At 32.6% G+C, this 24,096-nt stretch overlaps 2 protein-coding genes across 3 annotated transcripts in view; one reads left to right on the forward strand and one right to left on the reverse strand.

Moving 5' to 3' along the window:
* The first annotated feature begins 4,904 nt into the window (after positions 1-4,904).
* LOC124541425 lies at positions 4,905-22,195 on the forward strand. Of its 2 annotated transcripts, none has more exons than XM_047119293.1 (5): positions 4,905-5,170; positions 19,438-19,530; positions 19,649-19,722; positions 21,404-21,531; positions 21,926-22,195. In XM_047119293.1, exons 1-5 carry the CDS (start codon positions 5,060-5,062, stop codon positions 22,063-22,065), a joined length of 546 nt encoding a protein of 181 aa, XP_046975249.1. In that variant the 5' UTR covers positions 4,905-5,059; the 3' UTR covers positions 22,066-22,195. The 2 variants fall into 2 exon arrangements, with proteins under 2 accessions (XP_046975249.1, XP_046975250.1); XM_047119294.1 differs by having other exon boundaries at positions 5,075-5,170; positions 19,634-19,722.
* LOC124541423 (protein neuralized) overlaps positions 20,610-24,096 on the reverse strand; it is a 57,424-nt gene continuing 53,937 nt past the window's right edge. Inside the window, exon 5 of the transcript XR_006967247.1 lies at positions 20,610-20,621. The gene's annotated coding sequence lies outside the window, so the exon portion shown is untranslated. The remainder of the gene's footprint in view (positions 20,622-24,096) is intronic.

Here is a 24,096-nt window from a genome sequence, read left to right on the forward strand (position 1 = left end):
CACGTGACAAACTTGTGAAAAAATGCATTTTTATTTATTGATTTTTGAATAAATTAAGTATTATTTTCAAGTTTCCTTAGTAAATAACCATTTTTAAACTCATAATATACACTGATTACAATAATTCATAATTTATTTTTCGCGTTGTCAAATAGCCTATTGTCTAGCCGTTCCAGAAATTACCAGAATAAGCAAACAGACAGGCAAAAAATGTAAAAATGTTATTTTGGTATATGTACCATTAATACACATATTCATTTCGTAAAAAGCTTCGTAAAAAGCTAATTTTCATATGGCAAACAGACGCTCCAATTTTATTAAATATACAGATATATATAGCGTGCCTCTTATTCAATAAAATTATGACAGGCATTTGACAGGAGCATCTATCTCTTTCTCACGTGTACGTTAAAAAAGGGACAGCAAGCATTTTAGTTATTTCGAAGATTTAACTAACTGTAGCGTCAAGCATCAATGCCATCTCTAATGGTTTTAAATGGAAATTTGACAAGAATACAATTTATTGTTGGCAAACCGAATCTTATCTTTTACCTTGATTAATTATAAATTGGTGCAATCAGACGTGTGTCTGTGTGTTTGACATTAAACTGACGCGATATCATAGTCGATTTGAATTATCTATGACGTTTATTATGGATTTGAGAAAAAATGGCGTGCGTTTTAGAAAATATTCTGTTATCGGAACTTTGCAAGTTAAACTAACGTGTATATTTTTAATTTTTGTTTATTTTATTATTGCTAATATATTTTTATTAGTTACTGGATTTTATAAATTGATGTACAGTGCAACCTTAATATAACGTACCTCAATATAACGAATTCCTCGATTTAACAAATTTTTCGTAATCCCCTTGAATTTTCCATAAGAGCAGTGGCGGATTTACAAATCCGCCCCTAGGAGGCAAGTAAGATATACAATTTTTGCCGCCCCTACTGTTTTTTGCAACATTTATGATTTGTGTTCCTATCATCCTCATTACATCGGTTTTTTACCGTTATTTGTGTGATTATGAACTGGGTGATATTTCTGTCAGTTACTAGATTATTTTTCCAACCCGCTATGTAGTGACGAGTATACGAGGATTACGGACGTAATATTACTATAAGTTTTTTTTTTATTTCTGTAAGACAAATTGGGGCGAAATTTTCCGTCCCTCTAAATCTGTCGCCCTAGGCTCCAGCCTACTTAGGCTATTGGTAAATCGTCCACTGCATAAAAATCAATGTAAAATATACGAAATTGCGAACAACCTCTTCATAACGAATTTTCAACTATCAAGAAAAAGTTTAAAAACCTCTAATTAAAGAATATTGTCAATGCAAAACCTTTACATAAAGTTCTCATAAAGATATGTACCCACTTTTACGAATTTTACTCAATTTAATTTTGATGATTAGTGTAAGAAAAAGTTTTTGTTAATTATGTTATTGTTTTTAAATAGAAAATACATACATACTGTAATTTGATAATAATGTGTACTCATTTCTTAGTAGAAGTTGTTCACTATAACAAGATGAGTACGTAAGTTTGATGTGAAATTTTTTACCTCTTTTACGTGACTATAGACGCGAGAACCTATAGCGACGAATAGCGTCGAAAGGCGCGATAAGAAGCTATTTCTATTGTTTGTGTAAATCAGCAGTAATCGATTTTATTGAATGCTATATGATGCTACATCTAAGTCGTGTCGTACTAAAAACTAGAAACAAAATCTGTTCCATTTCACGTAAACAAAATAAATACAAATATATATCAAGCAAGATGGCTGACGTGAGCGATACGTCACTCTTTGACAGGCAGTAATTTGGCGGGTTATTAATGGCGACTATAAAATCGAGGGCCAAGCTAATCTGCCTTTGATGATTGTTTAATATGTTTAAATCTATTTTTACAATATTAGTTTTTATTCGTTTCGTACGTACAAGTTTTAACAACATTTTTATGTGATTTATGTTTAAATAAAATACATTTATAGTGTACTTCTAGTATTAAAAAAAATCGAATATTCGTTCGTGTATCGTGACGTTGTACGCCTTTGAAAATAACAAAAAAATTAGCCTAAGTTACTCCCTGTTATATCAGTTATCTGCCAGTGAAAGTCCCGTCGAAATCGGTCCAGCCGTTCCAGAGATTAGCCGGAACAAACAGACAGACAGACCGACAAAAATTATAAAAAAAACATATTTTGGTATATGTACCGTGTATAAATATGTACATATGCATTGAGTAAAAAGGGGTTATTTTAATATTACAAACAGACTCTCCAATTTTATTATATGTATGTATAAATTATGCTTTTGATTCATTTGTAGCTGTAACATTTGGATCTTAGCGTTATAATGCAAAAACCTTTATTAAAAAATATAAAATCTTCTTGCGTTCTCTGTTGACAGATCTGATAAATTTTTTGTCCAGCTTTGTACATCAACTATTAGATTTGTTTATTTGTATATAATTAAGGCTTTAATGTTTATAATTCTTATGTAAATAAATATACTATAAATAAAGTTCTACAACGGGATCCCAGAAAGCGTTCAAAATGCTTCTGTTGCCAAATTAAAAAAGAAAAATGTCAGGGAACGCTTGTGTAGTTCCAGTAGTTCGGGATGGCCAAAATCTTTTGTTAGAATGCCACGCTAACGTCCAATTGTTTTCTAATGACAGCTCAATCATATTTAAAATAAGAAATAGTGTTATATGCCATTATTAAATGCTATGCCATATAAAATAATGTTAATTACAGTTTTACAAATTATTGATCAATTAATTACAATAATAATTGTATATAATAAAGTAAATTCAATAGCCTCTATATTCATAATATGCAATAGTAATGTGATATAAATTATGATATAGAATCAAATGACATAACACCGTATTGAAGGCTAGGGTTACTCTCGTAGCACTTGTGTGCGAAAGATTACTATACAATTAGCGAGTTTATGATTGATAGTACACCTTAGGAAATAAACGATCGTCTCCTAGCTGTTTCTATTCATATACAATATAATATGTAAATAACATTATTGACTTAATTTAGCAGAACGGCAATCGAAAGGGTTTTTCAAATTTTATATAATAAAATTCCGCAGACATTTTTAACTTTGCCGTTTCGTAAATTCAACAAATCAGGAAAAAAAAAATTTAAATATACCTTAAAAAAATGCATATTATTTGATACAATATTTTATAGATGATAAAAAAGCGTGGAGTTAATACCTGATGACTTCCAAGCAGGATATATTATTTAAATAATTGTATTTAACAAATTTGTATTTTTTAAATGTTGAAAAAGAGTAACTACTGAGTTTCTTGCTGGTTCTTTTCGGTAGAATCTACTTTCCGAACCGGCGGTAGCTTCACTTAATTGTAAAATGACGATTCAAAAGTGCTTGTATAAGCCTACTTGAATTAAGTTTATTTTGATTTATTAAAAGGTCCGTTTAATGTGTAATCTTTAAGTAGTTTACATTTTTTTAAACACTGAAATTGAAACCTGGTAATAACGGACTGTACTGATATAAGGTAGATCTACCATCTACATAAATGAATTTATAATTAAAAATATCATTACAGGATTTTGAATATAGATACAATCGAGAAAGCAATTCGCTTATTAAATGCTTTTATTAGTATAATTAGTTTAATTTTAATATCAATGAAATGTTTGTTAAGCAATCATATCAGAAAACTTCACAAATGTAAATATAAATTTCAATTAAGATCTTAACAACCACTTTGTGGAACCAGCTTTCGCTGGCGGTTTTTCCGAACCGATACGACATGGGAACCTTCAAGAAAAGAGCGTACTCCTTTCTCAAAGGCCGGCAACGCACCTGCAAGCCCCCTGGTGTTGCAGATGTCCATGGGCGGTGGTAGTCACTTTCCATCGGGTGAGCCTCCAGCTCGTTTACTACCTATTTCATAAAAAAAAAGATTTTTCGAATCATTTAGTTCAGACTAATGGACATTTTGAAATTGAGATAACATAATTTTCTATAAATATGGTAAGAACGAAGATGATCTTATTACGACCGCGCATGCGTATACAATCACAATAATATCTAACCCACTGCAAGTTTTATGAATAAAAAAAACATAGATTAAAAAAAATTGCTGTATTTTCAACCGATTTCAAAAAGAAGGAGGTTTTCTATTCGTCTGTATTTTTTTGTTTGTTACCTCATAACTTTTCACTGGGTCTCATTTTGATATTTATTTTTTTGAAGGTAGTGCTTCCCGTGTGGTCCCATTTTAATTTTATCCTGTTCTGATGATTAAATTGTTTTTTGATAGTTATTAATACTGTAGGGTTTTCATGGCTGACACCGGCTCCAAATATAACAATAACTATAACTACGTTATATAATCGTAAATCGACTTTTAAGTAGTCTAATATTTTTCATTTCATTTTACTTGGAGGACTTTACAAAATATGTTGAATACGCAATTATTTTTATTACTTTTTTGTCCTTATTAATTTGTTTTAAAATAGTGTTTCGTTTGAAGTCGGTTTTTCTTTTTGTTTTTTTTTGTTTCTAGTTTTATTTAGGGACTTTTTTCACAGGTGAAAATGTCAGTCCCATCGTGCCCTAATCTGAGTTCAGTAACATATTAATAAAATTACTGCATCTCATTTAAATTTAAAACTATAAATTATCCTGGCTGCTTCTTCTTTTTGTTAAAATTTTTATTTATTAAATGTCAAAAAAGTTTTTATAGGCGATATCCCACACAGACAAAATATACGGATTCTATAAATGAAAGTATATTACGGGTGTCATAATCTCTAAATCACGCCGGTATCTCACACGAGTCAATAAAACGTCTTCGATAAAGTCTTAAAATAATCCGTCCCGCAGTCTACTAGTAGACGGTAGAACTCCAGTACTCTGGAGAACGCGACGCCGGTTTGACAGGCGACGCTTTCCCGCTATTTTTTGACACATTGACAGTCGATTTTATTTTACCTGTGATTGACGTGAAAATAACAATTAATTTTAAAGTAAAATATTATTTTGGTAATATATTAAAAAAATGTCGGCAAAACTATTAGTGATGTTTTTATTTTTTGTGTGTGCGAAAATAGAAGCGAAGTCGGATGAAAAAATTAATGTCAGTGCCGAAGTGAAATCTACGAATAAAATGGTATTATTTTTTTATTACAACTTTTTTGTTTTTTTTTTTTTTTAATATCTTTTATTACAATTTTATATTTAATATTTTAATTCGACAATTATTGTTATTAATGATTATGATTTAAATTGTTTATTTGAGAATGCGTATAAATTCTAAAAATTAGGAAATCTATTACGTCTATGTAATATCGCTGGGCTAAGAATATTTAAATAATACTAAACGAAATAAAAAAAACAAAATCATTAAAATTACGATATAACTTTAAAAATAACTGTATATTTATTTCATAGAACTTTTCACGTTTTATTTTAAAGTAAACATATTAACACACATAATATATATTAATCAGTCGTACTACAACGAAAGCTTTATGTATGCCGTATGTCATATAGCAATTTAGCGAATTATTGTCTAACAAACATACATACAAACTTATTTATAATATTAGTAATATAAGATATTTAGAGGATAAACAATGCCGTGTCTTTTTCTTTCGAATGTCAAATTAATTATGCTAGAAAGAAAGCAAGGAGATTTTTGCAATAAATGCAGAAAAAAAAGTTAAAATATTGTCTGTGTCTAAATCTCATCTTGTACTCTGTCGTAATAATTAGTAAACAGCTTTTTCGCTCGCATTTTACTGGTTAATTAGCAAGTGTTAGGCATGAGAAGTATCCTGTCTTTTCTTGGGGATCAAGCTTTATACATAATTTCATTTATATTGGGGGTTTAGCGAGAAAGTTCATCATGTATTTTCCACGTCAGTCTGTGCGCGCATCATAAGAATTCACCCTCACGCTTTCGAAGAAGTAAAATAAAAAAAAAAGTAAAGTAACAGCCTGTTAATTTCCCACTGCTGGATTAAGACCTCTCCCATTTAGAAAAGGGTTTGGAACATATTCCACCACGCTGTTCCAATGCGGGTAAAATGCACATGTGGCAGAATTTCAATGAAATTAGACACATGCAGGTTTCCTCACGATGTTTTCCGTAACGCCGAGCACGAGATGAATCATAAACACAAATTAAGCACATATATATATATAGTGGTGCTTGCCTGTGAACCCGCAATCATCGGTTAAGATGCGCGCGTTCTAACCACTGGGATATCTCAGCTCAAAGAAGAATAACTTACATCACAGTTTAGGGTGTTGGCTGTCACGTGTAAGGCAAGAAAAATAGCAAATTTCATCAGGTTCATTTCAGCGGTTTGGTCTTGAAATAGTGACAGATAGACAGACAGACAGAGTTACTTTCACATTTATTATATTATTATTATATTATTTGACGACCTCCATGGACGAGTGGTGTGTACACCGGTATTCAATTGTATGCAACTCTAATTTCCCGATTGATTCCCGGCCGAGTCGATATAGATTAGTATTAGTATTCCTATGTTGTCTTGGGTCTGGGTGTTTGTGGTACCGTCGTTATTTCTCATTTCCATAACACAAGTGCTTCAGCTACTTACATTGGGATCAGAGTAATGTATATGATGTTGTCTCAATACAGATATAAGCACTATTTATTAACACTTATTTATTGATAGTCAGTTACAAAAACCGACGAATACTACATACATATAACAGAGCAAATCTTGCGTATATAACATATGTAATAGATTTATAAGAATAGTATATACTTGGTGGTTGGGATCTGTGCAAGCCAGCCTGGGTAGGTATCACCCACTCAGATATTCTACCGCTAAACAACAGTACTCAGTATTGTTGTGTTCCGGTTTGAACTGTGAGCCAGTGCAACTACAGACACAAAGGACATAAGATCTTAGTTCCCAAGATTGATAGCGATGTAGGAATAGTTAATATTTCTTACAGCGTCATTGTCTATGGATGGTGATCCCTTACCATCAGGTGACAAATTTCATAAAAATATATATAATTCGTATTAATAATGTAATTAGGGCATTTTGTTTACCTAGAAATGACATAAGACCTTTTAGTTATATCGTTACACACCAGCCGCGTTGGAGTAAATCCCAATCACCCCTTTCCCTCCTACAAAAGATCTGTCTCCGCTCAAACTAATCTAGTTCAAGATTACTCAATGCTAATTCAATTTATTGAACGCGCGCTCTAGATGTTTTTAAATACTTTCCTTAACATCTTAAAATATCTCTGAATCTGTTACAAATGACACTATTATCTCCAAAAACATAATATATGTTGATGACCTACCTCCGTGGTCGAGTGGTGTGTACTCCGAGGTCTCGTGTTCGATTCCCGGCTGAGTCAATGCAGATTATCATTAGTTTTCTATGATGTCTTGGGTCTGGGTGTTTGTGTTATCGTTACTTCTGATTTTCCATAACACAAGTTGCTTTAGCTACTCACATTAGGATCAGATTAATGTATGTGATATCGTCTCATATTTATTTATTATTATTTATAATATATATATAACATTCTACGTTACATTACATTAACAGTCTGTAAATTTCCCACTGCTGGGCTAAACTCCTTTGAAGTTTGAAGCATATTCCACGCTGCTCCAATGCGGGGTGGACACATGTGGCAGAATTTCGTTGAAATTAGACACATGTATGTTTAATCACGATGTTTTCCTTTATCGCTAAAGGTGAATTACAAACACAAATTAAGCACATGAATTTTCATTCAGTGGTGCTAGCCAGGGTAAGTAAAGTAAGTAGAGTAACAGCCTGTACATTTCCCACTGCTGAGATAAGGCCTACTCTTCCATTAAGGAGAGGGTTTGGAACATATTCCACCACGCTGTGCTAACGCGGGTTGGTGGAATGCACATGCGGCAGAACTTTGATGAAATTAGATACACGCAGGTTTCCTCACGATGTTTTCCTTCACCGCTGAGCACGAGATGAATTATAAACAGAAATTAAGCACATGAATCAGCGGTGCTTGCCTGGGTTTGAACCCGCAATCATCGGTTAAGATGCACGCGTTCTAACCACTGGGCCATCTCGACTCGATGTGATCGGTTTTACGAATTTTGCCGACGCTACATCTAAGTTGTGTCGTAGAGTACGCTTACGTCGGGAGAGGAAGGCGTGCAAAGCGCCAACCGGATGTATACCTGCGCAACAAATATTATTATTTTGTAAATATATTTATAACATACTCGCGATCCGCCCCGGCTTCGCACAGGTACAATGCTTATACTAAACATGTTTATTCCCTATCCCTTGGGAATTCTGAAATATCCTAAAAATTGTTTTTAGTTGTTGTTATAACCTACCTCCATGCTATATTTGAAACCCCTAATAATTATAGCTACGGAGATAGAGCTACTTTGGTTAGAAAATATCAATCCCATTTATTCCCTATCCCGTGGGAATTTTGAAAAATCACTTCTTAATGCACCTCTAGGATAGTCAAGGTATTCGTGTGCCAAATTTCAAGTCTCTAGGTCCAGTGGTTGTCCACATGTGGTCCACACATTTAAATGGTGGCGTACTATATGTTTTACTATACCCCTCTAATAATGGTAACCCGTATAAGTTTCGTGGCAACACAGTTACATGATTCATATCAAATCAAAATCAAATCAAAATAAACTCTATTCAAGTGGGCTTTTACGAGCACTTTTGAATCGTGATTTTATAATTAAGTGAAGCTACCACCGGTTCGGAAAGTAGATTCTACCGAGAAGAACCGACAAGAAGTTCAATAGTTACTCTTTTTCAACAATTAAAAAATACAAAGTCGTATGAGTTAAATACAATTATTTAAATTAATATATCCTGCTAAGAAGTCAACCGGTATTAGCTCCACGCTTTTTTATCATCTATAAAATCTTGTATCGAATTATATGCCTTTTTTATTAATGTATTTTTTACATTTTTTTTTTTTTTACATATTTGAATTTACGAAACGGCCATGTTAAAAATGTCTGCGAAATTTTATTATAAAATTTGAAAAACCGTTTCCATTTCCGTTCTAATATTTTTTTCAATAAAGTACAAATTTAAATTCCTTTATTCAAAATGGAAGTATTACACTAACTTACTGCTAATCGAACCAAACACTACCATTTCGGAAAAATTACCCTGACCTGAGAAGAACCGGCGAAATAAACTCAGTCAATACCTAATGTTATTTACATATTATATTATATATGAATAGAAATAGCCAGGAGGCGATGGTTACGAAACGGCAAAGTTAAAAATGTCTGCGGAATTTTATTATAGAAACGGATACCTTGCCCCAAGAAGGATTTATTGACTTTGCGGAGTCGGAAACTTGGCGTTATAAGCTTATACTTACTCCTAGTGCACATACAATGATTATCACTGATTTTATCAAAGTGATCAATGTTACTTTGAATGTATTATGTACATAATATTGTTGTTACATAACGCACCCCTGATAACACGGAGTGTTTTTACAAAGGGTAATTGTTATTCAAAAATAAAAAAGACTAACACACAAGACCGGATACGACGTGTTTCGTTTAAAGAATCTTTTTAATTGTTCAATATAAACTTTTACGTTATAATGTACGTCATTTTCTATGACCGAACGCAAAAGTTCTCGGTATTATGTAGAGTGTTAAGAAATCAATTACACTGACTGTTAATACATCACACGTGGCTCTTATCTCTGACTGAACATCCATCAATATCGTGATTTCGTAAACACTTTTTTAAATATAGCGCTTTTGTATTTTTTTTTTATTTTCAATGGTTTTTGTAATGCAACGGACTTATTTCATTGTGACATTTGAATTAAAAAAAAAACAATTGTAACTTAGTCTATTTTAAATCACAACTCTTTAAAAAAATGTAGATATCTTACTTACTGTTGGTAAGGTATACCTACTTAAGTTTTATTTAATGCAATTAGGTCAAATTTATTTAGTTAATAAAAGCTGTATCCTGGACAGTATATGGACAGCGTGACTTCATTATTATTTTATATATAATTCAAAAATAAAAGCCCAAATTACTCCTTATTACATTAAAAACAGACTAATATTAAAAAAAATTGCTGTTTGTACCGTGTATACATACATTTACATTTTTATTATATGTACAGATGTTGATGGTGAAAATTAATTATAATCTTTCTAAACGCACCCATAAACGTCAAATATGACCGACCGTTAAACTGTCATGTCATTGAATTTCATAGATTTAATATTGAAATATTTTTTAGTATTATTTAGCCTTCAAAATGAATTTGAGCCTGTAATCTCGACCGTACCGATCAATACCTCTATCGTGTCTTCTCCATCGCAAGTGACATTGGCGAAATAATCTGTTTCTTTTTGGCACAAATAAAAGCCACAAAGGAAAAAAAGAATCGAAATATTTTGATTATAAATGAATTTTTCAGATATATGTTGTATATTTATTGGATATGTAAATGAAACTAATTATATATTAATATTTTTAACGACATATAATTGTGGTTATCTGTACGAACTTATTAATATACATTTCAGCCTTGCCAAACTTCCATTGTTGACCAATTAAATGATGTTTTAGTAAACAGATATGTTATTAACGCGCAAAAAGTGAAGACTAGAAAACGTCCTAATTGGGACGTTTGCCTTTAGTCGTTTTACGTATTAATCCATTATAATACATCATAATTACGTAGGAAGTAATAAGTTTTGTTTAATTAAAACATCTAGTTATCCCTTTTACTTGTTGTTTTTTATCAAGCTATCCTTTTTACTTTTAACGAAATGTAAAAATAAACTAAAATAAACGGTCCCCTGCTCGGCAAACTTTTTTCTGTTGTTTAGTATGGATATAACATATCTGTTTATTAGAATATCATTGATTGTTGACACAATCGTGCGAAACTACAATAAAATTTGATTACGCATCACAACCTAAATCCTAAATATTTTTTTTTAAATAACGTAAACAAAAGTCTCACAGCACACTCAACAAAAGAGTATTTAGATAACAAATTATTTACGACTTTATAAAATGTTACGTGCAAAAATCTTGTAACTTTTAAAATGATTGTTTATGTGAAACGTATTGCTGCCTGCCAAGATATTAAAAAAAAATCTAGATCATAAACTAGAGGGAATTATTTTTACAAATCTGGCAACACTGCGTATTTTTTTAATATCCTATCATTGTATGCAGGTTTTTAAGTACATTTTTATGATATTATTTGAATTTTTAAATTGATTATTCAATGACTATATATCGCTTTAGTCCGTCCGTCAACAGGAATACCTAGTATTGTTGTGTATGTGATGCAGTGTTGTTTTATAAATAATGATAAATTTATTTATTCGATTAAGTTCCCATTTGAAATTAAAACAGGCAAATAAAATAACAGATTAAAAATAAAAACAAAAACGGAAAGTATAAAATGCTAGTAAAAGAATAAACAGGTAAAGCTTAATAATACGACGTTAATTAGTTCACAATTTTTGCGCTGTAGGTATAGCTAATAGGCTATTTCACCGGTTTTTAAAATCTATTTTATATTATTTATTAGAGGTTAAGGAACCCAGGAAAAGTTGATTTTTTTTATTTCTAGTACATATTTGCCGAAAAATATCATATTAAAAATTCCATATTTAAATAACGCGCGAAAACGATACTTGGACAATATGGCGCTGCAACGGTTTCGGTGACGTCACTTTCCTGTATTATAATCTGTGGTACACATAGTAGAAAAGTGAGGTTAACAAGAAAGTGACTTCATCATAAGCCCGGCCAATCAGGAGCGTTTTCTGTCACATGACAAACGTTTGAAAAAATGCACTTATGGATTTTTGAATAAATTAAGTATATTTTAAACTTTCGTTAGTAAATAATCATTTTTAAACTCATAATACACACTGATTACAATATTCAACAATTTATTTTTCGCGTTGTCAAATAGCCTATTGCTTATAATGTAAGTTTATTTTACACACACGTACCAAGAACATAGATGGTGACGAAGAATAAGAACTTAGTAAAAAAAATATATTTAAAAATTGTTTGCGAATCAAAATTATTCATTGAAAAGTTTATATTCTGAAATTGTAATTGCTTAAATAATAAACGAAAGTCAAAAAAAATATGTTTAAAAATAAACACTATAGTACTTAACTACTTATATCCCTTAATTTTACTTCCAAAATTCCGATAACAGTGTCATCGACGTCCAGAACGCCATTCCCAAATCCACAGTGAATATCACAGACTAATAAAAAAAAAGTAAAAGTAACAGCCTGTAGATTTCCCACTGCTGGGATAACGCCTTCTCTTCTATTAAGGAGAGGACTTGAAACATATTCCACCACGCTTTTCCAATGCGGGTGGGTAGAATGCACATGTGGCAGAATTTCAGTGAAATTACACACATGCACGTTTCCTCGCGATGTTTCCCTTCACCGCCGAGCTCGAGATGAATTATAAACACAAATTAAGCACATTTATATATAGTGGTGCTTGCCTGGGTTTGAACCCGAAATCATCGGTTAAGATTCACGTGTTCTAACCACTGAGCCATCTCAGCTGTATTATAAATAAGCAGGTAATTTTTCTTGTTATTAAAAAAATATGGCTGATTTTACCTGAAAGTTGTGAAAATAACGGGGTATACATAATTGTTAATTATTGAATACATATTTTTATAAATAAATTCAAATATTTATATTTATTATACTATTTATAAATATTTATATTCCCTCCGATCTTTTTTTTCCAGTGACTTCCGACCTCCGACCTACGGAGGGAAACTTTTGTCAAGTCACTGGAATTATAGGTATTAAAATCAAAATGGCGACCCAAAGACACAGTAACGTGTTAGTATAGAGCGGTATATCTCTCGACGTGTGACAAAAATACAATTTCAAGAATATAAAATATTGGAGACACGTGCGTCAAATATATTGCAACATAAAATTTTATAATATGAATTTTCAAGGTTTGCGTTGAATATGTATTTTGGGTCTGGGAATATCTGTTAGAATAATTTTACTAGGATCGAAATAATAACACACTGCCTAAGTTTTTTTTTTTAATTTGATTAATCTGTAGTTGACACTTTCTACGCTTTAGGTCGTAACATGATTTTTGGCAAAAATGAGATTTTTGTAGTAATTAAAAATATAAACACTACATATTACTTATACTGCTTCCTATTTTTATTATATATGATTTATTATATATGTTCTCCTAAGAAGACAAATGAAATCCTGCGAAGATCTTCTGATATAAAACGCCAAAATGTTTAAAATAGAACGTAATAAAAGGCACGGGCATCTACGAGCCTGTGGATGTTGTAAAATAAATAATAAAAAAAACACTACACATTCGTGAAAACCCACATTTTCATGTTTTATTTAAATACTATTATGCATATGTTTAATTTACATTATCAATAATTACATTGTGTAATATTAGTGCATGGTCGGACTATTTGCAAGTAGTAGAACTTTTGTTGAGATTTTAACATTTTGAATTTTGAAATGTAATTTTTTTTTTATTTTGTGTTATTGTGTCTATTGTTGCCCTAATGAAAAAAAAATAAAATAACGATATTTTAACTCACTATTAGCGTTACTAAAGTATGAAAATTTTAATTCAATGAAAATGTCCTGGTGGCTGAACAATGCAAACTAAACTAACTAAAAATTAAATCTTTCTTTACATTATCATCTCTGGTAGTGGAGCTCTGACTCTAAAACTAATATAAATTGTAAGATCGGAGTCAGCGATTCCTTAACAATTAATTGCGCACTATATTTCTATATAGGGAATGATTTTAAAGTGTGTAAAAAGGTTTATATAAAAAAAAAAACAAATAAATAAACTTAAAAATAGTTTGTGTCTGTGTGTGTACTCATTTATAGTTGAATGAATATCATACTTTATTTAATTTATTTTAAAAGTTTTCCAGTTTCAATAAAGATGAAAATTAAAAATCAGTCCCCTGATAAATCAAAAATTTTGTCATACATCTAAATGCGTTAGAGGTATCGAAGTGAAGTCTGACCCGAGTAAAGATTGTACTATTCCTCGCAATAATTAATCTCAACTTGACGTAATTGAGGACTAATTCTTCTCACTGATATATGAAACGCAACTGGATTGAGAAATATACGTTTTGAAGTGGCAATGTGTTTAAAATGTCCCAGTGGTTAGAACGCGTGCATCTTAGCGGATCGCTCACAATGAGGTTAGTTCGGACTCAACTTTACATTTAGTAGACTAGATGACGCCCGCGAATTCACTCGCGATTTATGGGTTTGGGTGTCAGGTGTCAGGCAAAAAAAGTAGCCCTAGTCCTTCCATGGAGTTCAAATTTGCTACATGCTAAATTTCATCGAATTCGGTTCAGCGGTTTGATCATGAAAGAGTGTCAGATTTTTTTTTATGGTATAGTTTGGTGGACGAGCATATGGGCCACCTGATAGTAAGTGGTCACCATCGCCCATAGACAATGACACTGGAAGAAATATTAACTATTCCTTACATCGTCAATGTGCCACCAATCTTGGGAACTAAGATGTTATGTCCATTGTGCCTGTAGTTACACTGGCTCACTCACCCTTCAGACCGGAACACAACAATACTGAGTACTGTTATTTGGCGGTAGAATAACTGATGAGTGGGTGGTACCTACCCAGACGGGCTTGCACAAAGCCATACCACCAAGTATACTACTAGATACTTTCACATTTATAATATTAGTTTACATTATAATTCTCCAGATTTACTACAGTCAGATTAACATGCCAAAAGTGTCTACTAGTATGAGCAGAGCAGAGCAGTCATAAATCATACTGCTCGTTGAAGTATATTTGACTGATCAAGGATGACAAGTCTGCGCATCTAATTAGGTCACAGGAATCTCGGCCATATATTGTGAATAACTGTTTTTAGAGGAATATGGACACTCACAAATGAATCATTTAACACATAAATAGATAAACCTTTCTGGCCAAAAACTCATCTTGGTATAATACTCGCTTTTCTATATATAGTAAAGTAACAGCCTGTAAATTTCCCACTGCTGGGCTAAGGCCTCCTCTCCCATTAAGGAGAGGGTTTGGAACATATTCCACTACCCTTGGCCACGGGTTGGTGGAATACACATGTGGCAGAATTTCTATGAAATTTGTCACATACAGGTTTCCTCACGATGTTTTCCTTCACCGCTGAGTACGAGATGAATTATAAAGACAAATTAAGCATATGAATCAGGGGTGGTTACCTGGGCTTGAACCCGCAATCATCAGTTAAGATGCACGCGTTCTAACCACTGGGCCATCTCAACTCTTTCCATATGACAAGTCCGCTTAAAAAATAAAAAAAAAAAATCAAAGACTACAGTTGCCATAAAAAAAAACCCCAACATAATTATTCATTGGTAATTAATTAAAATGGCTGGAAATTCAATAAAATATATCGAAATTAATAAAGCAACATAGACGCGTTCGAGTGTTGTCATAATTTATTCGCAACGTTAAATTTAAAAGCAACGCTATATATAATCTGTATTTACATTTCCCGCCCACTCGTTTCGCGCGTCAAAATGGCGTCAATTATTACGATTAGTCATGTTTTCAAATGTGAAATACGCGTTCGTTTTAACACCTGCGTTAAAATTTAAGACACAATAAAGTTTTTTACAATGAAAGAAGGCGGGAAATAGGTTAAAAGATTTTATTTAAGTCTGTGTTATTTGAAAGAATTATGAAACCGATATGTGTTGAGCGGCTTGAAAATCCAATAGCATTTAATTTTGACATACATAAAATTGTATGAAAGTTAGCACTTAAGTATTGGTTATTAATTAACCATCAAGAATCAAAAATCAAATCAAAATATACTTTATTCAAGTAGGCTTTTACAAGCACTTTTTAATCGTCATTTTAACAACTATTTTAAGTGAATAACCGGTATGAAATTCTAAAAAATTACAGTTATGTTAGTTAAATATAGTAGTATATAGGTATGTAATATATCCTGACTGGAAGTCAACAGGAATTAATTCCACGCTTTTATCGTTTGTATAATCTTGTATTGTATAATATGCCTTCTTTACCCATATTTTTTACAAATGATTTGAATTTATGAAACGGCAGAGTTAAAAATGTCTGTAGGTTAATATTGGTAGGTTGACGAGCAAATAGGCCACCAGCTGGTAAGTGGTCAGTAACACCCATAGAGAACAGCGCCGTAAGAAATATTAATCATTCCTTACATCAACAATGCGCCAACCTCGAGAACTAAGATCTTATGTCCCTTGTGCCTGTAGTCAAACTAAATCACCCTTCAAACCGGAACACAACTATACTGAGTACAATATTTGACGGTAGAATATGTGATCAGTGGGTGGTGCATACTCAGACGAGCTTACACAAAGCCCTACCACAAAGCAAAAACTCTATCTTAATTTCTTCTTCAATTAAAATAAGCTGTCAACGCCTCCGATGTTGCACATGTCCATGGGCGGTGGTAATCACTTTCCATCAGGTCAGCCTTGAGCTTGTTGGAAATAACTCAAACTAAGTTCAAAATCGCTTCGAGAATTGTTATAAAATCTTCGAAAATTGTTGAATGCACTTTCTCAAGATCGTATTATCAAGCTTGACGACCGTGGTTGAGTAGTGTGTACACCGGTTTTTATGGATACGCCACTCCGAGGTCCCGATTCGATGTAGATTTCTACGATGCCTTGGGTCTGGTTGCTTTTGGTGCCGTCGTTACTTGTGGTTTTCCATAACACAAGTGCTTCAGCTACTTTTTTTATGGTACAGGTTGGTGGACGATCATATAGGACACCTGATGGTAAGTGGTTACCATCACCCATAGACATAACTATTCCTTACATCGTCAATGTGTCACCATCCTTGGGAACTAAGATGTTATGTCCCTTGTGCCTGTAGTTACACTGGCTCACTCACCCTTCAAACCGGAACATAACCATACTACATACTGTTATTTGGTGCTAGAATAACGGATGATTGGATGGTACCTTACACTGGGATCAGCGTAATGTATGTGATGTTGTCCAATATTTATTTATTTATTAAGATTACTAGCAGTATTTTGTACAGCTGTGTAACGTTCCATTTTATTGGAGAAGAGATTTGCAACGATCGTAACATTTTACAACCCATGGTAGGCGGCGATTAAAAGTAGCGTGTATTTCTTATGTTACCAGTGAAGATGACTTTTAAACAACTGGCTTTTTTGCTCTTCCAGGCTCCAAAAACAAAACAAATAAAGCCTTACCTCCAGCCAGTAACTAGGTATATAACAAGATTCTAGGAGATATTTTTTAAAGCAAGAGATAACAAATTACGATCTTCTGAATGAAAAACCACCAACCCGCATTTTAACAGCGTGGTGGAATATGTTCCAAACCCTCGCCTTAATTAAAGAGGAGGCCTTAGCCCAGCAGTGGGAAAATTTCAGGCTGTTACTTCATTGCACCAGTGTGTATTTGTAAATATTATGTTTTAGGGCACAACTATTGAATCTATAGCGAAATGAATGGTTTCACTCATCTCACCAAGCGAACACACCTGGCGTTGGGCCAATACAGTGTGTATAATAATTTCACAAGTGCCACGAAAACTCGAAGGCAATTCAGATTATTTCTGAATTGATAAAATATACGGCCGCTGTGTTTTCGCATTATATCTAATGCTGGCAGTCCATACCGTCATAGTTTTGTGTTTATTTTGGATACGAATTGAATTAATATTGATGTATACATATGTTTACATCTTTATTGACATAAGAATTAGTAACATTAAATGCTTAAATATATACAAATAGGTCGTATTTGCTATCGAAACACTTGCCCTTGGAGTAATGATGCAAAAAGCTTCATCAAAAGTATACCTCGCCTCATTACCTCCACTGGTGACGGGAGGGCTGGTTCGTTTGCCCAGAGGATCGGAATTGCGATTCAACGGGGAAATGCTATTAGCGTTCTTTCCACCATTGCACGCGGTCAAGATTTATATAGTAACTAGTTTTAGTTCATATATATTTATAAAATAATATATTTTTGTTCTTGGTGGTAGGGCTTTGTGCAAGCCCGTCTGGGTAGGTACCACCCACTCATCAATTATTTTACCGCCAAATAATAGTACTTAGTATTGTTGTGTTCCGGTTTGAAGGGTGAGTGAGCCAGTGTAAATACAGGCACAAGGGACATAACATCTTAGTTCCCAAGGTTGGTGGCACATTGGCGATGTAAGGAATAGTTAATATTTCTTACAGCGTCATTGTCTATGGGTGATGGTGACCACTTACTATCAGGTGGCCCATATGCTCCGCCAACCTATACCATAAAAAAAACAATCAAAATATGTTCATTTGAATATAACAACACTATTTGTGGCGGCTCCGCTCGTTACAGGGTTGTCATGTGTCAGGCAAAAACACAGCCTATGTCCTTCCTTGAAATTAATGTTTGCTTCACACAAAATTTCATCAAATTCGGTTCATTGGTTTTGTCGTTAAGGAACGACAGACAGACAGAGTTACTTCCACATTTATAATTAATATAGATTATAATATAATGTAACAAATAGCCGCCGTTTCAACTGACAGGCACAAATGATTAAATTATTCATGTAATCAATTACGGTAATTTGTTTGGTGATACGTAGAGGAAAACATTATAAGCGTTTCAGATGATATTGAAGCTCAGCGGATTATGAATGTAGGGGTTATTTGTTTATTAATTAGGATGATTTTGCCAAGGTAGCAGGTCCGACGAGAATAATTATGCGTAGCTTATTTTTGGGCTGGTGGACCTCAAAAATGTTGATAATTCGATATAAAAACGCAACAGCGCTGAATCTTTTCCATTAGAAAAGTTTGACGGACTCTTTTTAAGTCCTCATACTGAACATACAGATCAACTAACAACTTGTTCATAAATAGGCTATTTGACTGGTTTTTTAAATCCATTTTATATTATTTAGTAGAGGTTAAGGAACCCTGTAAAAGTTGATTTTTTTATTTCCACTACATAATTTAAGAAAAATATCAAATTAAAAATTCAATATTTAAATAGCGGACGTAAACGATACTTGGACAATATGGCGCATTTTCCTGTATTGTAATCTGTGATACATATAATCATACAGTCATAAATCCGACCAATCAGAAGTATTTTGTGTCACGTGACAATTTTTTAATTAGATTTTTGTTTATGAATTTTTGAATAAATAAATTATTATTTTAGACTTTCGTTAATAAATAACCATGTTTAAACTCATAATATACACTGATTACAATAATTGACACTTTATTTTTCGCATTGTCAAATTGTCCATTGTATTTTCAGATTCAAAACGATGGCGCGGCGTTGTTATTTGCTGATGAGCTGAAACAGGTCATCGAGAAATACATGTTCGGAATATGTCCCACGCCATACAAGGTAAAAATAAGATGACTTTATTTTATTTATTTGATAAATAATTTAAAAAAAACACTATTCATTTATAATCTGTGGTATTTATTAACTGCTTGTGTTGTACCAGTCGCGTTGGTCGCAGATGGTGGGCAGCAAGAAGAACAGTACCACCCCGACATGTGACCTTGACGCTGATCAGCAGGATCTTGCTGGCAGGTACAGACACCTTTTAATAAAAGAAGTCATAGACTCGTTCGTAATTTGTACAAGTTTGTCAATGGTTGGCATTGTATCAGTGTTTTATGGATGAGTGGGTCAGGGAGCTAGTGTAATTAGCTGTATCAAATTATAATGATCAAATCAATACTAAACTAGTTCATTATCCGTAATTCTTGGACAATTGAAATAAGTTACTTAATAAGTTATTTAATAGTTAGGTTGGAGTGGCGATGGCTCAGTGGTTAGAACGCGTGCATCTTAACCGATGATTACGGGTTCAAACCAGCGGTGAATCAGCGTGCCTGAAGCACCGCTGATTCATGTGCTTAATTTGTCTTTATAATTCATCTCGTGCTCAGCGTTGAAGGAAAACATCGTGAGGAAACCTGCATGTGACAAATTTCAAAGAAATTCTGCCACATGTGTGTTCTACCAACCCGCATTGGAACAGCGTGGTGGGATATTTTCCAAAACCTTCTCCTCAAAGGGAGAGGAGGCCTTTAGTCCAGCAGTAAGAATTTACAGGTTGTTGTTGTGGTTGCTAAAACGAGTCAGTCAATCTGTACAAGTTAGTCAATGATTCGCATTAAATTACTGTTGTATGGGTCAGTGGGTGAGTGGACTAGTGTAATTAGAGGTATCGAAATATAATGATCAAACCAACACTAAACTAGTCCATTATCCGTTAATCTTGGCGAAGCTATGAATCTTAAAGTATTAAATATAATTGCATTGCCTTGCCGTGCAATAAGGCAAGGCAAGGCAATTATATTTAATGCTTTAAGATGGTCACAGGAGGGCTGGTTATATTTTTTCCAGAGGATCCGAATTCACGCTGCTAGTATTCTTGCCACCACTCTACGCGGTCATATTTAGTACTTTTTCTATATACATACCTAAGGCCTAAATAATTCTTATGACGCATGTTTGTATTAAAATACTTTCATATTTAAAAACAATGGCCGTAACAAATAATGTCAGTTTACAATATATTTACAACAATATTATGTATAATCACAGTAACATTGATCACTTTGATAAAATCAGTGATAATCATTGTATGTGCACTAGGAGTAAGGATAAGCTTATAACGCCAAGTTTCCGACTCCGCAAAGTCAATAAATCTTTCTTGGGCAAGGTATCCGTTTCTATAGCAAAATTCCGCAGACATTTTTGATTTTGCCGTTTCATAAATTCAAATCGTTTATAAAATATACATTGGTAAAAAAGGCGTATTACTCGATACAAGATTTTGTAGATTATAAAAAAGCGTGGAATTAATAACTGTTGACTTCCACGCAGGATATATCAATTTAAATAATCGTATTAACTAACATGACTTCGTATTTTTTAAATGTTGGAAAAGAGTAACTACTGAGTTTATCAGTTATTCTACCGCTAAACAACAGTACGCAGTATTGTTGTGTTCCGGTTTGAAGGGTGAGTGAGCCAGTCACTACAGGCACAACTGGCACAAGGGACATACCATCTTAGTTCCCAAGGTTGGTGGCGCATTGACGATGTAAGGAATAGTTAATATTAATATTTTTTTTTACAACGTCATTGTCTATGGGTGATGACCACTTACCATCAGGTGGCTCATATGCTCGTCCGCAAACTCATTGCAAAAAAAAACTGTTTTATTGTTATTAATTTTAAATTGTATTCAATTATTCAGGCTGGCAACACTGGCGCTGCGCGTGCATTCCGTGTCCCGCACGGACTGCGCGCGATTCGGCGCCGCGCTCGGGAACACGTTTGGAGACCTCGCGCGCACCGCCTCCAACAGACAAGTGCTGGCAGCCGGTAAGATGTCTCCCTTCCCTGATACATTTTAAAGAATATAAAGTACAAGAATTAGGTTAATTGAATGCATTATCCAACCTTAAATTTGCTTTATGTACTACTTTATACTTTGTATTATATATACATACTTTATATAACATTGGATCATTTCCCATTCACATTCATATTTTTTTTTATTTTCTTTAATAAATTTCCGCAGTATTTTTTTACTTTGTTGATTCGTAAGTGAAAAATTGTAGATACCATAGGTTTACTTTTAATATAGTTTGTAAAATGGTAATTCAGATATACTCGTAAAAGCCTTGAATAAAGTATATTTTGGTTTTTATCCCAATTTTAATACATTACTATCAGTTAATATAATTTTAAATATTAATCTTTGTTCAATAAACAGCAGTCGCGAATGAGAAAAAACGAAAATTATCGAAGAGTCAAAAGGCGAAAATTGCCGCGAAACAGCGAACAGCGCTCGCTGTCAAGAAGAAGGCAGCCGCTGTCGCCGCTGCAGCCGCCGCCAAGATGGCCACCCCCTAATCACTTTATATGCACTTATTTAGTTCCTAATAAAAAAACACATGTCGTTTGTCTTTCTAATTTTAGAATAAGCCATAAATATTTAACCTTTTTCTTATTTTACCCAATTATTTCATGAGTTATTTAATTTTAATAGAAATAATAATGAACAGTTGAATTAGCGAGTGAATTTTTTAAAGTCATATACACGATCCATAATTGTTATGTTATACTTAATAAGTAAAAAAGCTGTTCAATCAATTGTAAAATATAGGTTATATAAAATGTAACACACATTTTCATAAATCGGGGTTAATTTATGGCGTTATTCTTTAATTAAAATCCATTAATATTAGTGAATAATTTATTTTAAATGAATATTATAAAGTAGTCATATAACAGCCCAAATATTTTATAGTTGGGCGCTTTTTTTTTTTATTAAGGAGAAATTATGTCGTTCACACTATTACAATGAAATTTGGTGAATAAACATTCTGCCAAGCCGGCTATCTTAAAAAATACAATTTACAAAACAACAACAAATTACTTTATAATTTATTGACTCTAAATTATTCAATAAAAAAATATTGTATAAATTTAAAACGACAATAATAATTTTAATCAAAAAAAAAATTGTTTAATGTTAGTCTATCAATGCTAGATGTTACTTGTTAAAAAAAAATACTTATTTTTAAGTTTTATGTGTAACTTACTTATAATTTTATAGATATTAAATATTGATGACCTATGACGTGTATTCATTTACCTGTTTAAAAAGTTTAGTTTTGTTAAACTTAAAAAAAAAATATTTTATAAAAGGATTATAATTTATGTAGAGTGACATAAAAAAGCACTTCAAAATCAAAATTATCAACATATGTGTATATGGCACGCCAAATACTTATTCTGTTCGATTTAAAAAAAAAAAAAAGAAAAACAGTCCAATATAGAAACTCCTGTTTTTGAAGTCCTTTAAAAATAATTTTAGACAGTTCACCTAACATTCGATTTGGGTATTTAAAAAAAAATTGCAGACAGTTCACCTAAAATTTGAGCGTTGCCATTCATACAGCGTAGAGCGCTACAAAATGGCGCCAAGAATTCGAAAAATAGTTTCAAACTTCGACTAAAATATCAATTAAGTATTCAAGTACGTAAAATTAGGACTTACTAGCTAATTATATCCTAACACCACAACAGAATAAAACATTTTATAATCAAACCAATACTACATCTGTCAAATCTAAAGGTACGCCATATTGTTCCACTACGTAAGTGCTTTAAATACTAAGACGCTTACGACATTTTGGTAGCGAGAAAACTATTCCGGTATGCGATTTAGCGCTGTATTTTTTTATGAAGATCGCTGCAGCAAAATTAACTTTTCTGAACTTTCGACAGTATTAGAACAGATTAACAGGATCCATCGCGACTATTGTGGAATATATTACCCAGAAGGAAAGAAAAATAAAACCAAATAATATTACAAAAAAAAAATATTTATTTACAAAAGTCATTACAAATTCATTTAATTAATAATCGTCCTCTCAATACGAGTATTACAAAATAAGTCTCATTATTATTTATTTCATTTCAAAATACAATACAAAATAAATTAAATGATATTTTAAAATCGAAACACAAAAAAATATGACCGCTGCGAGGAATATGATTGGAATGAACACAAGATAAATACTCAAAATTTCCAAACATGACACATGATTACGACAGATTACTGTTAAAATATTCCGTAAATTCGAAACTCACCTAAGAAATATACAATAATTATATTATTTAAACAATGCTCGCATTAAAATATCGTATATTTGAGTTACAGCATAATATACATCAGCTCTTATAGAATAGTACAGCTGCCTATAAAGTGTTCAAAACATATCTTAGGTATTTCCCGCGCTTTTTTACGTCAATAAAAATATCTGTCATTTTTTGACGTTACTATTTCAATTTCCCGCGCTTTTTCACTTTAATAATTAATTATCTGTATCGATCTTGTAGAAGTCGAAATGGCCCAGTAAGTCGAGATGGCCCAGT

The sequence above is a fragment of the Vanessa cardui genome, chromosome 28, assembly GCF_905220365.1.
Source record: "Vanessa cardui chromosome 28, ilVanCard2.1, whole genome shotgun sequence".
NCBI lineage: Eukaryota > Metazoa > Arthropoda > Insecta > Lepidoptera > Nymphalidae > Vanessa > Vanessa cardui.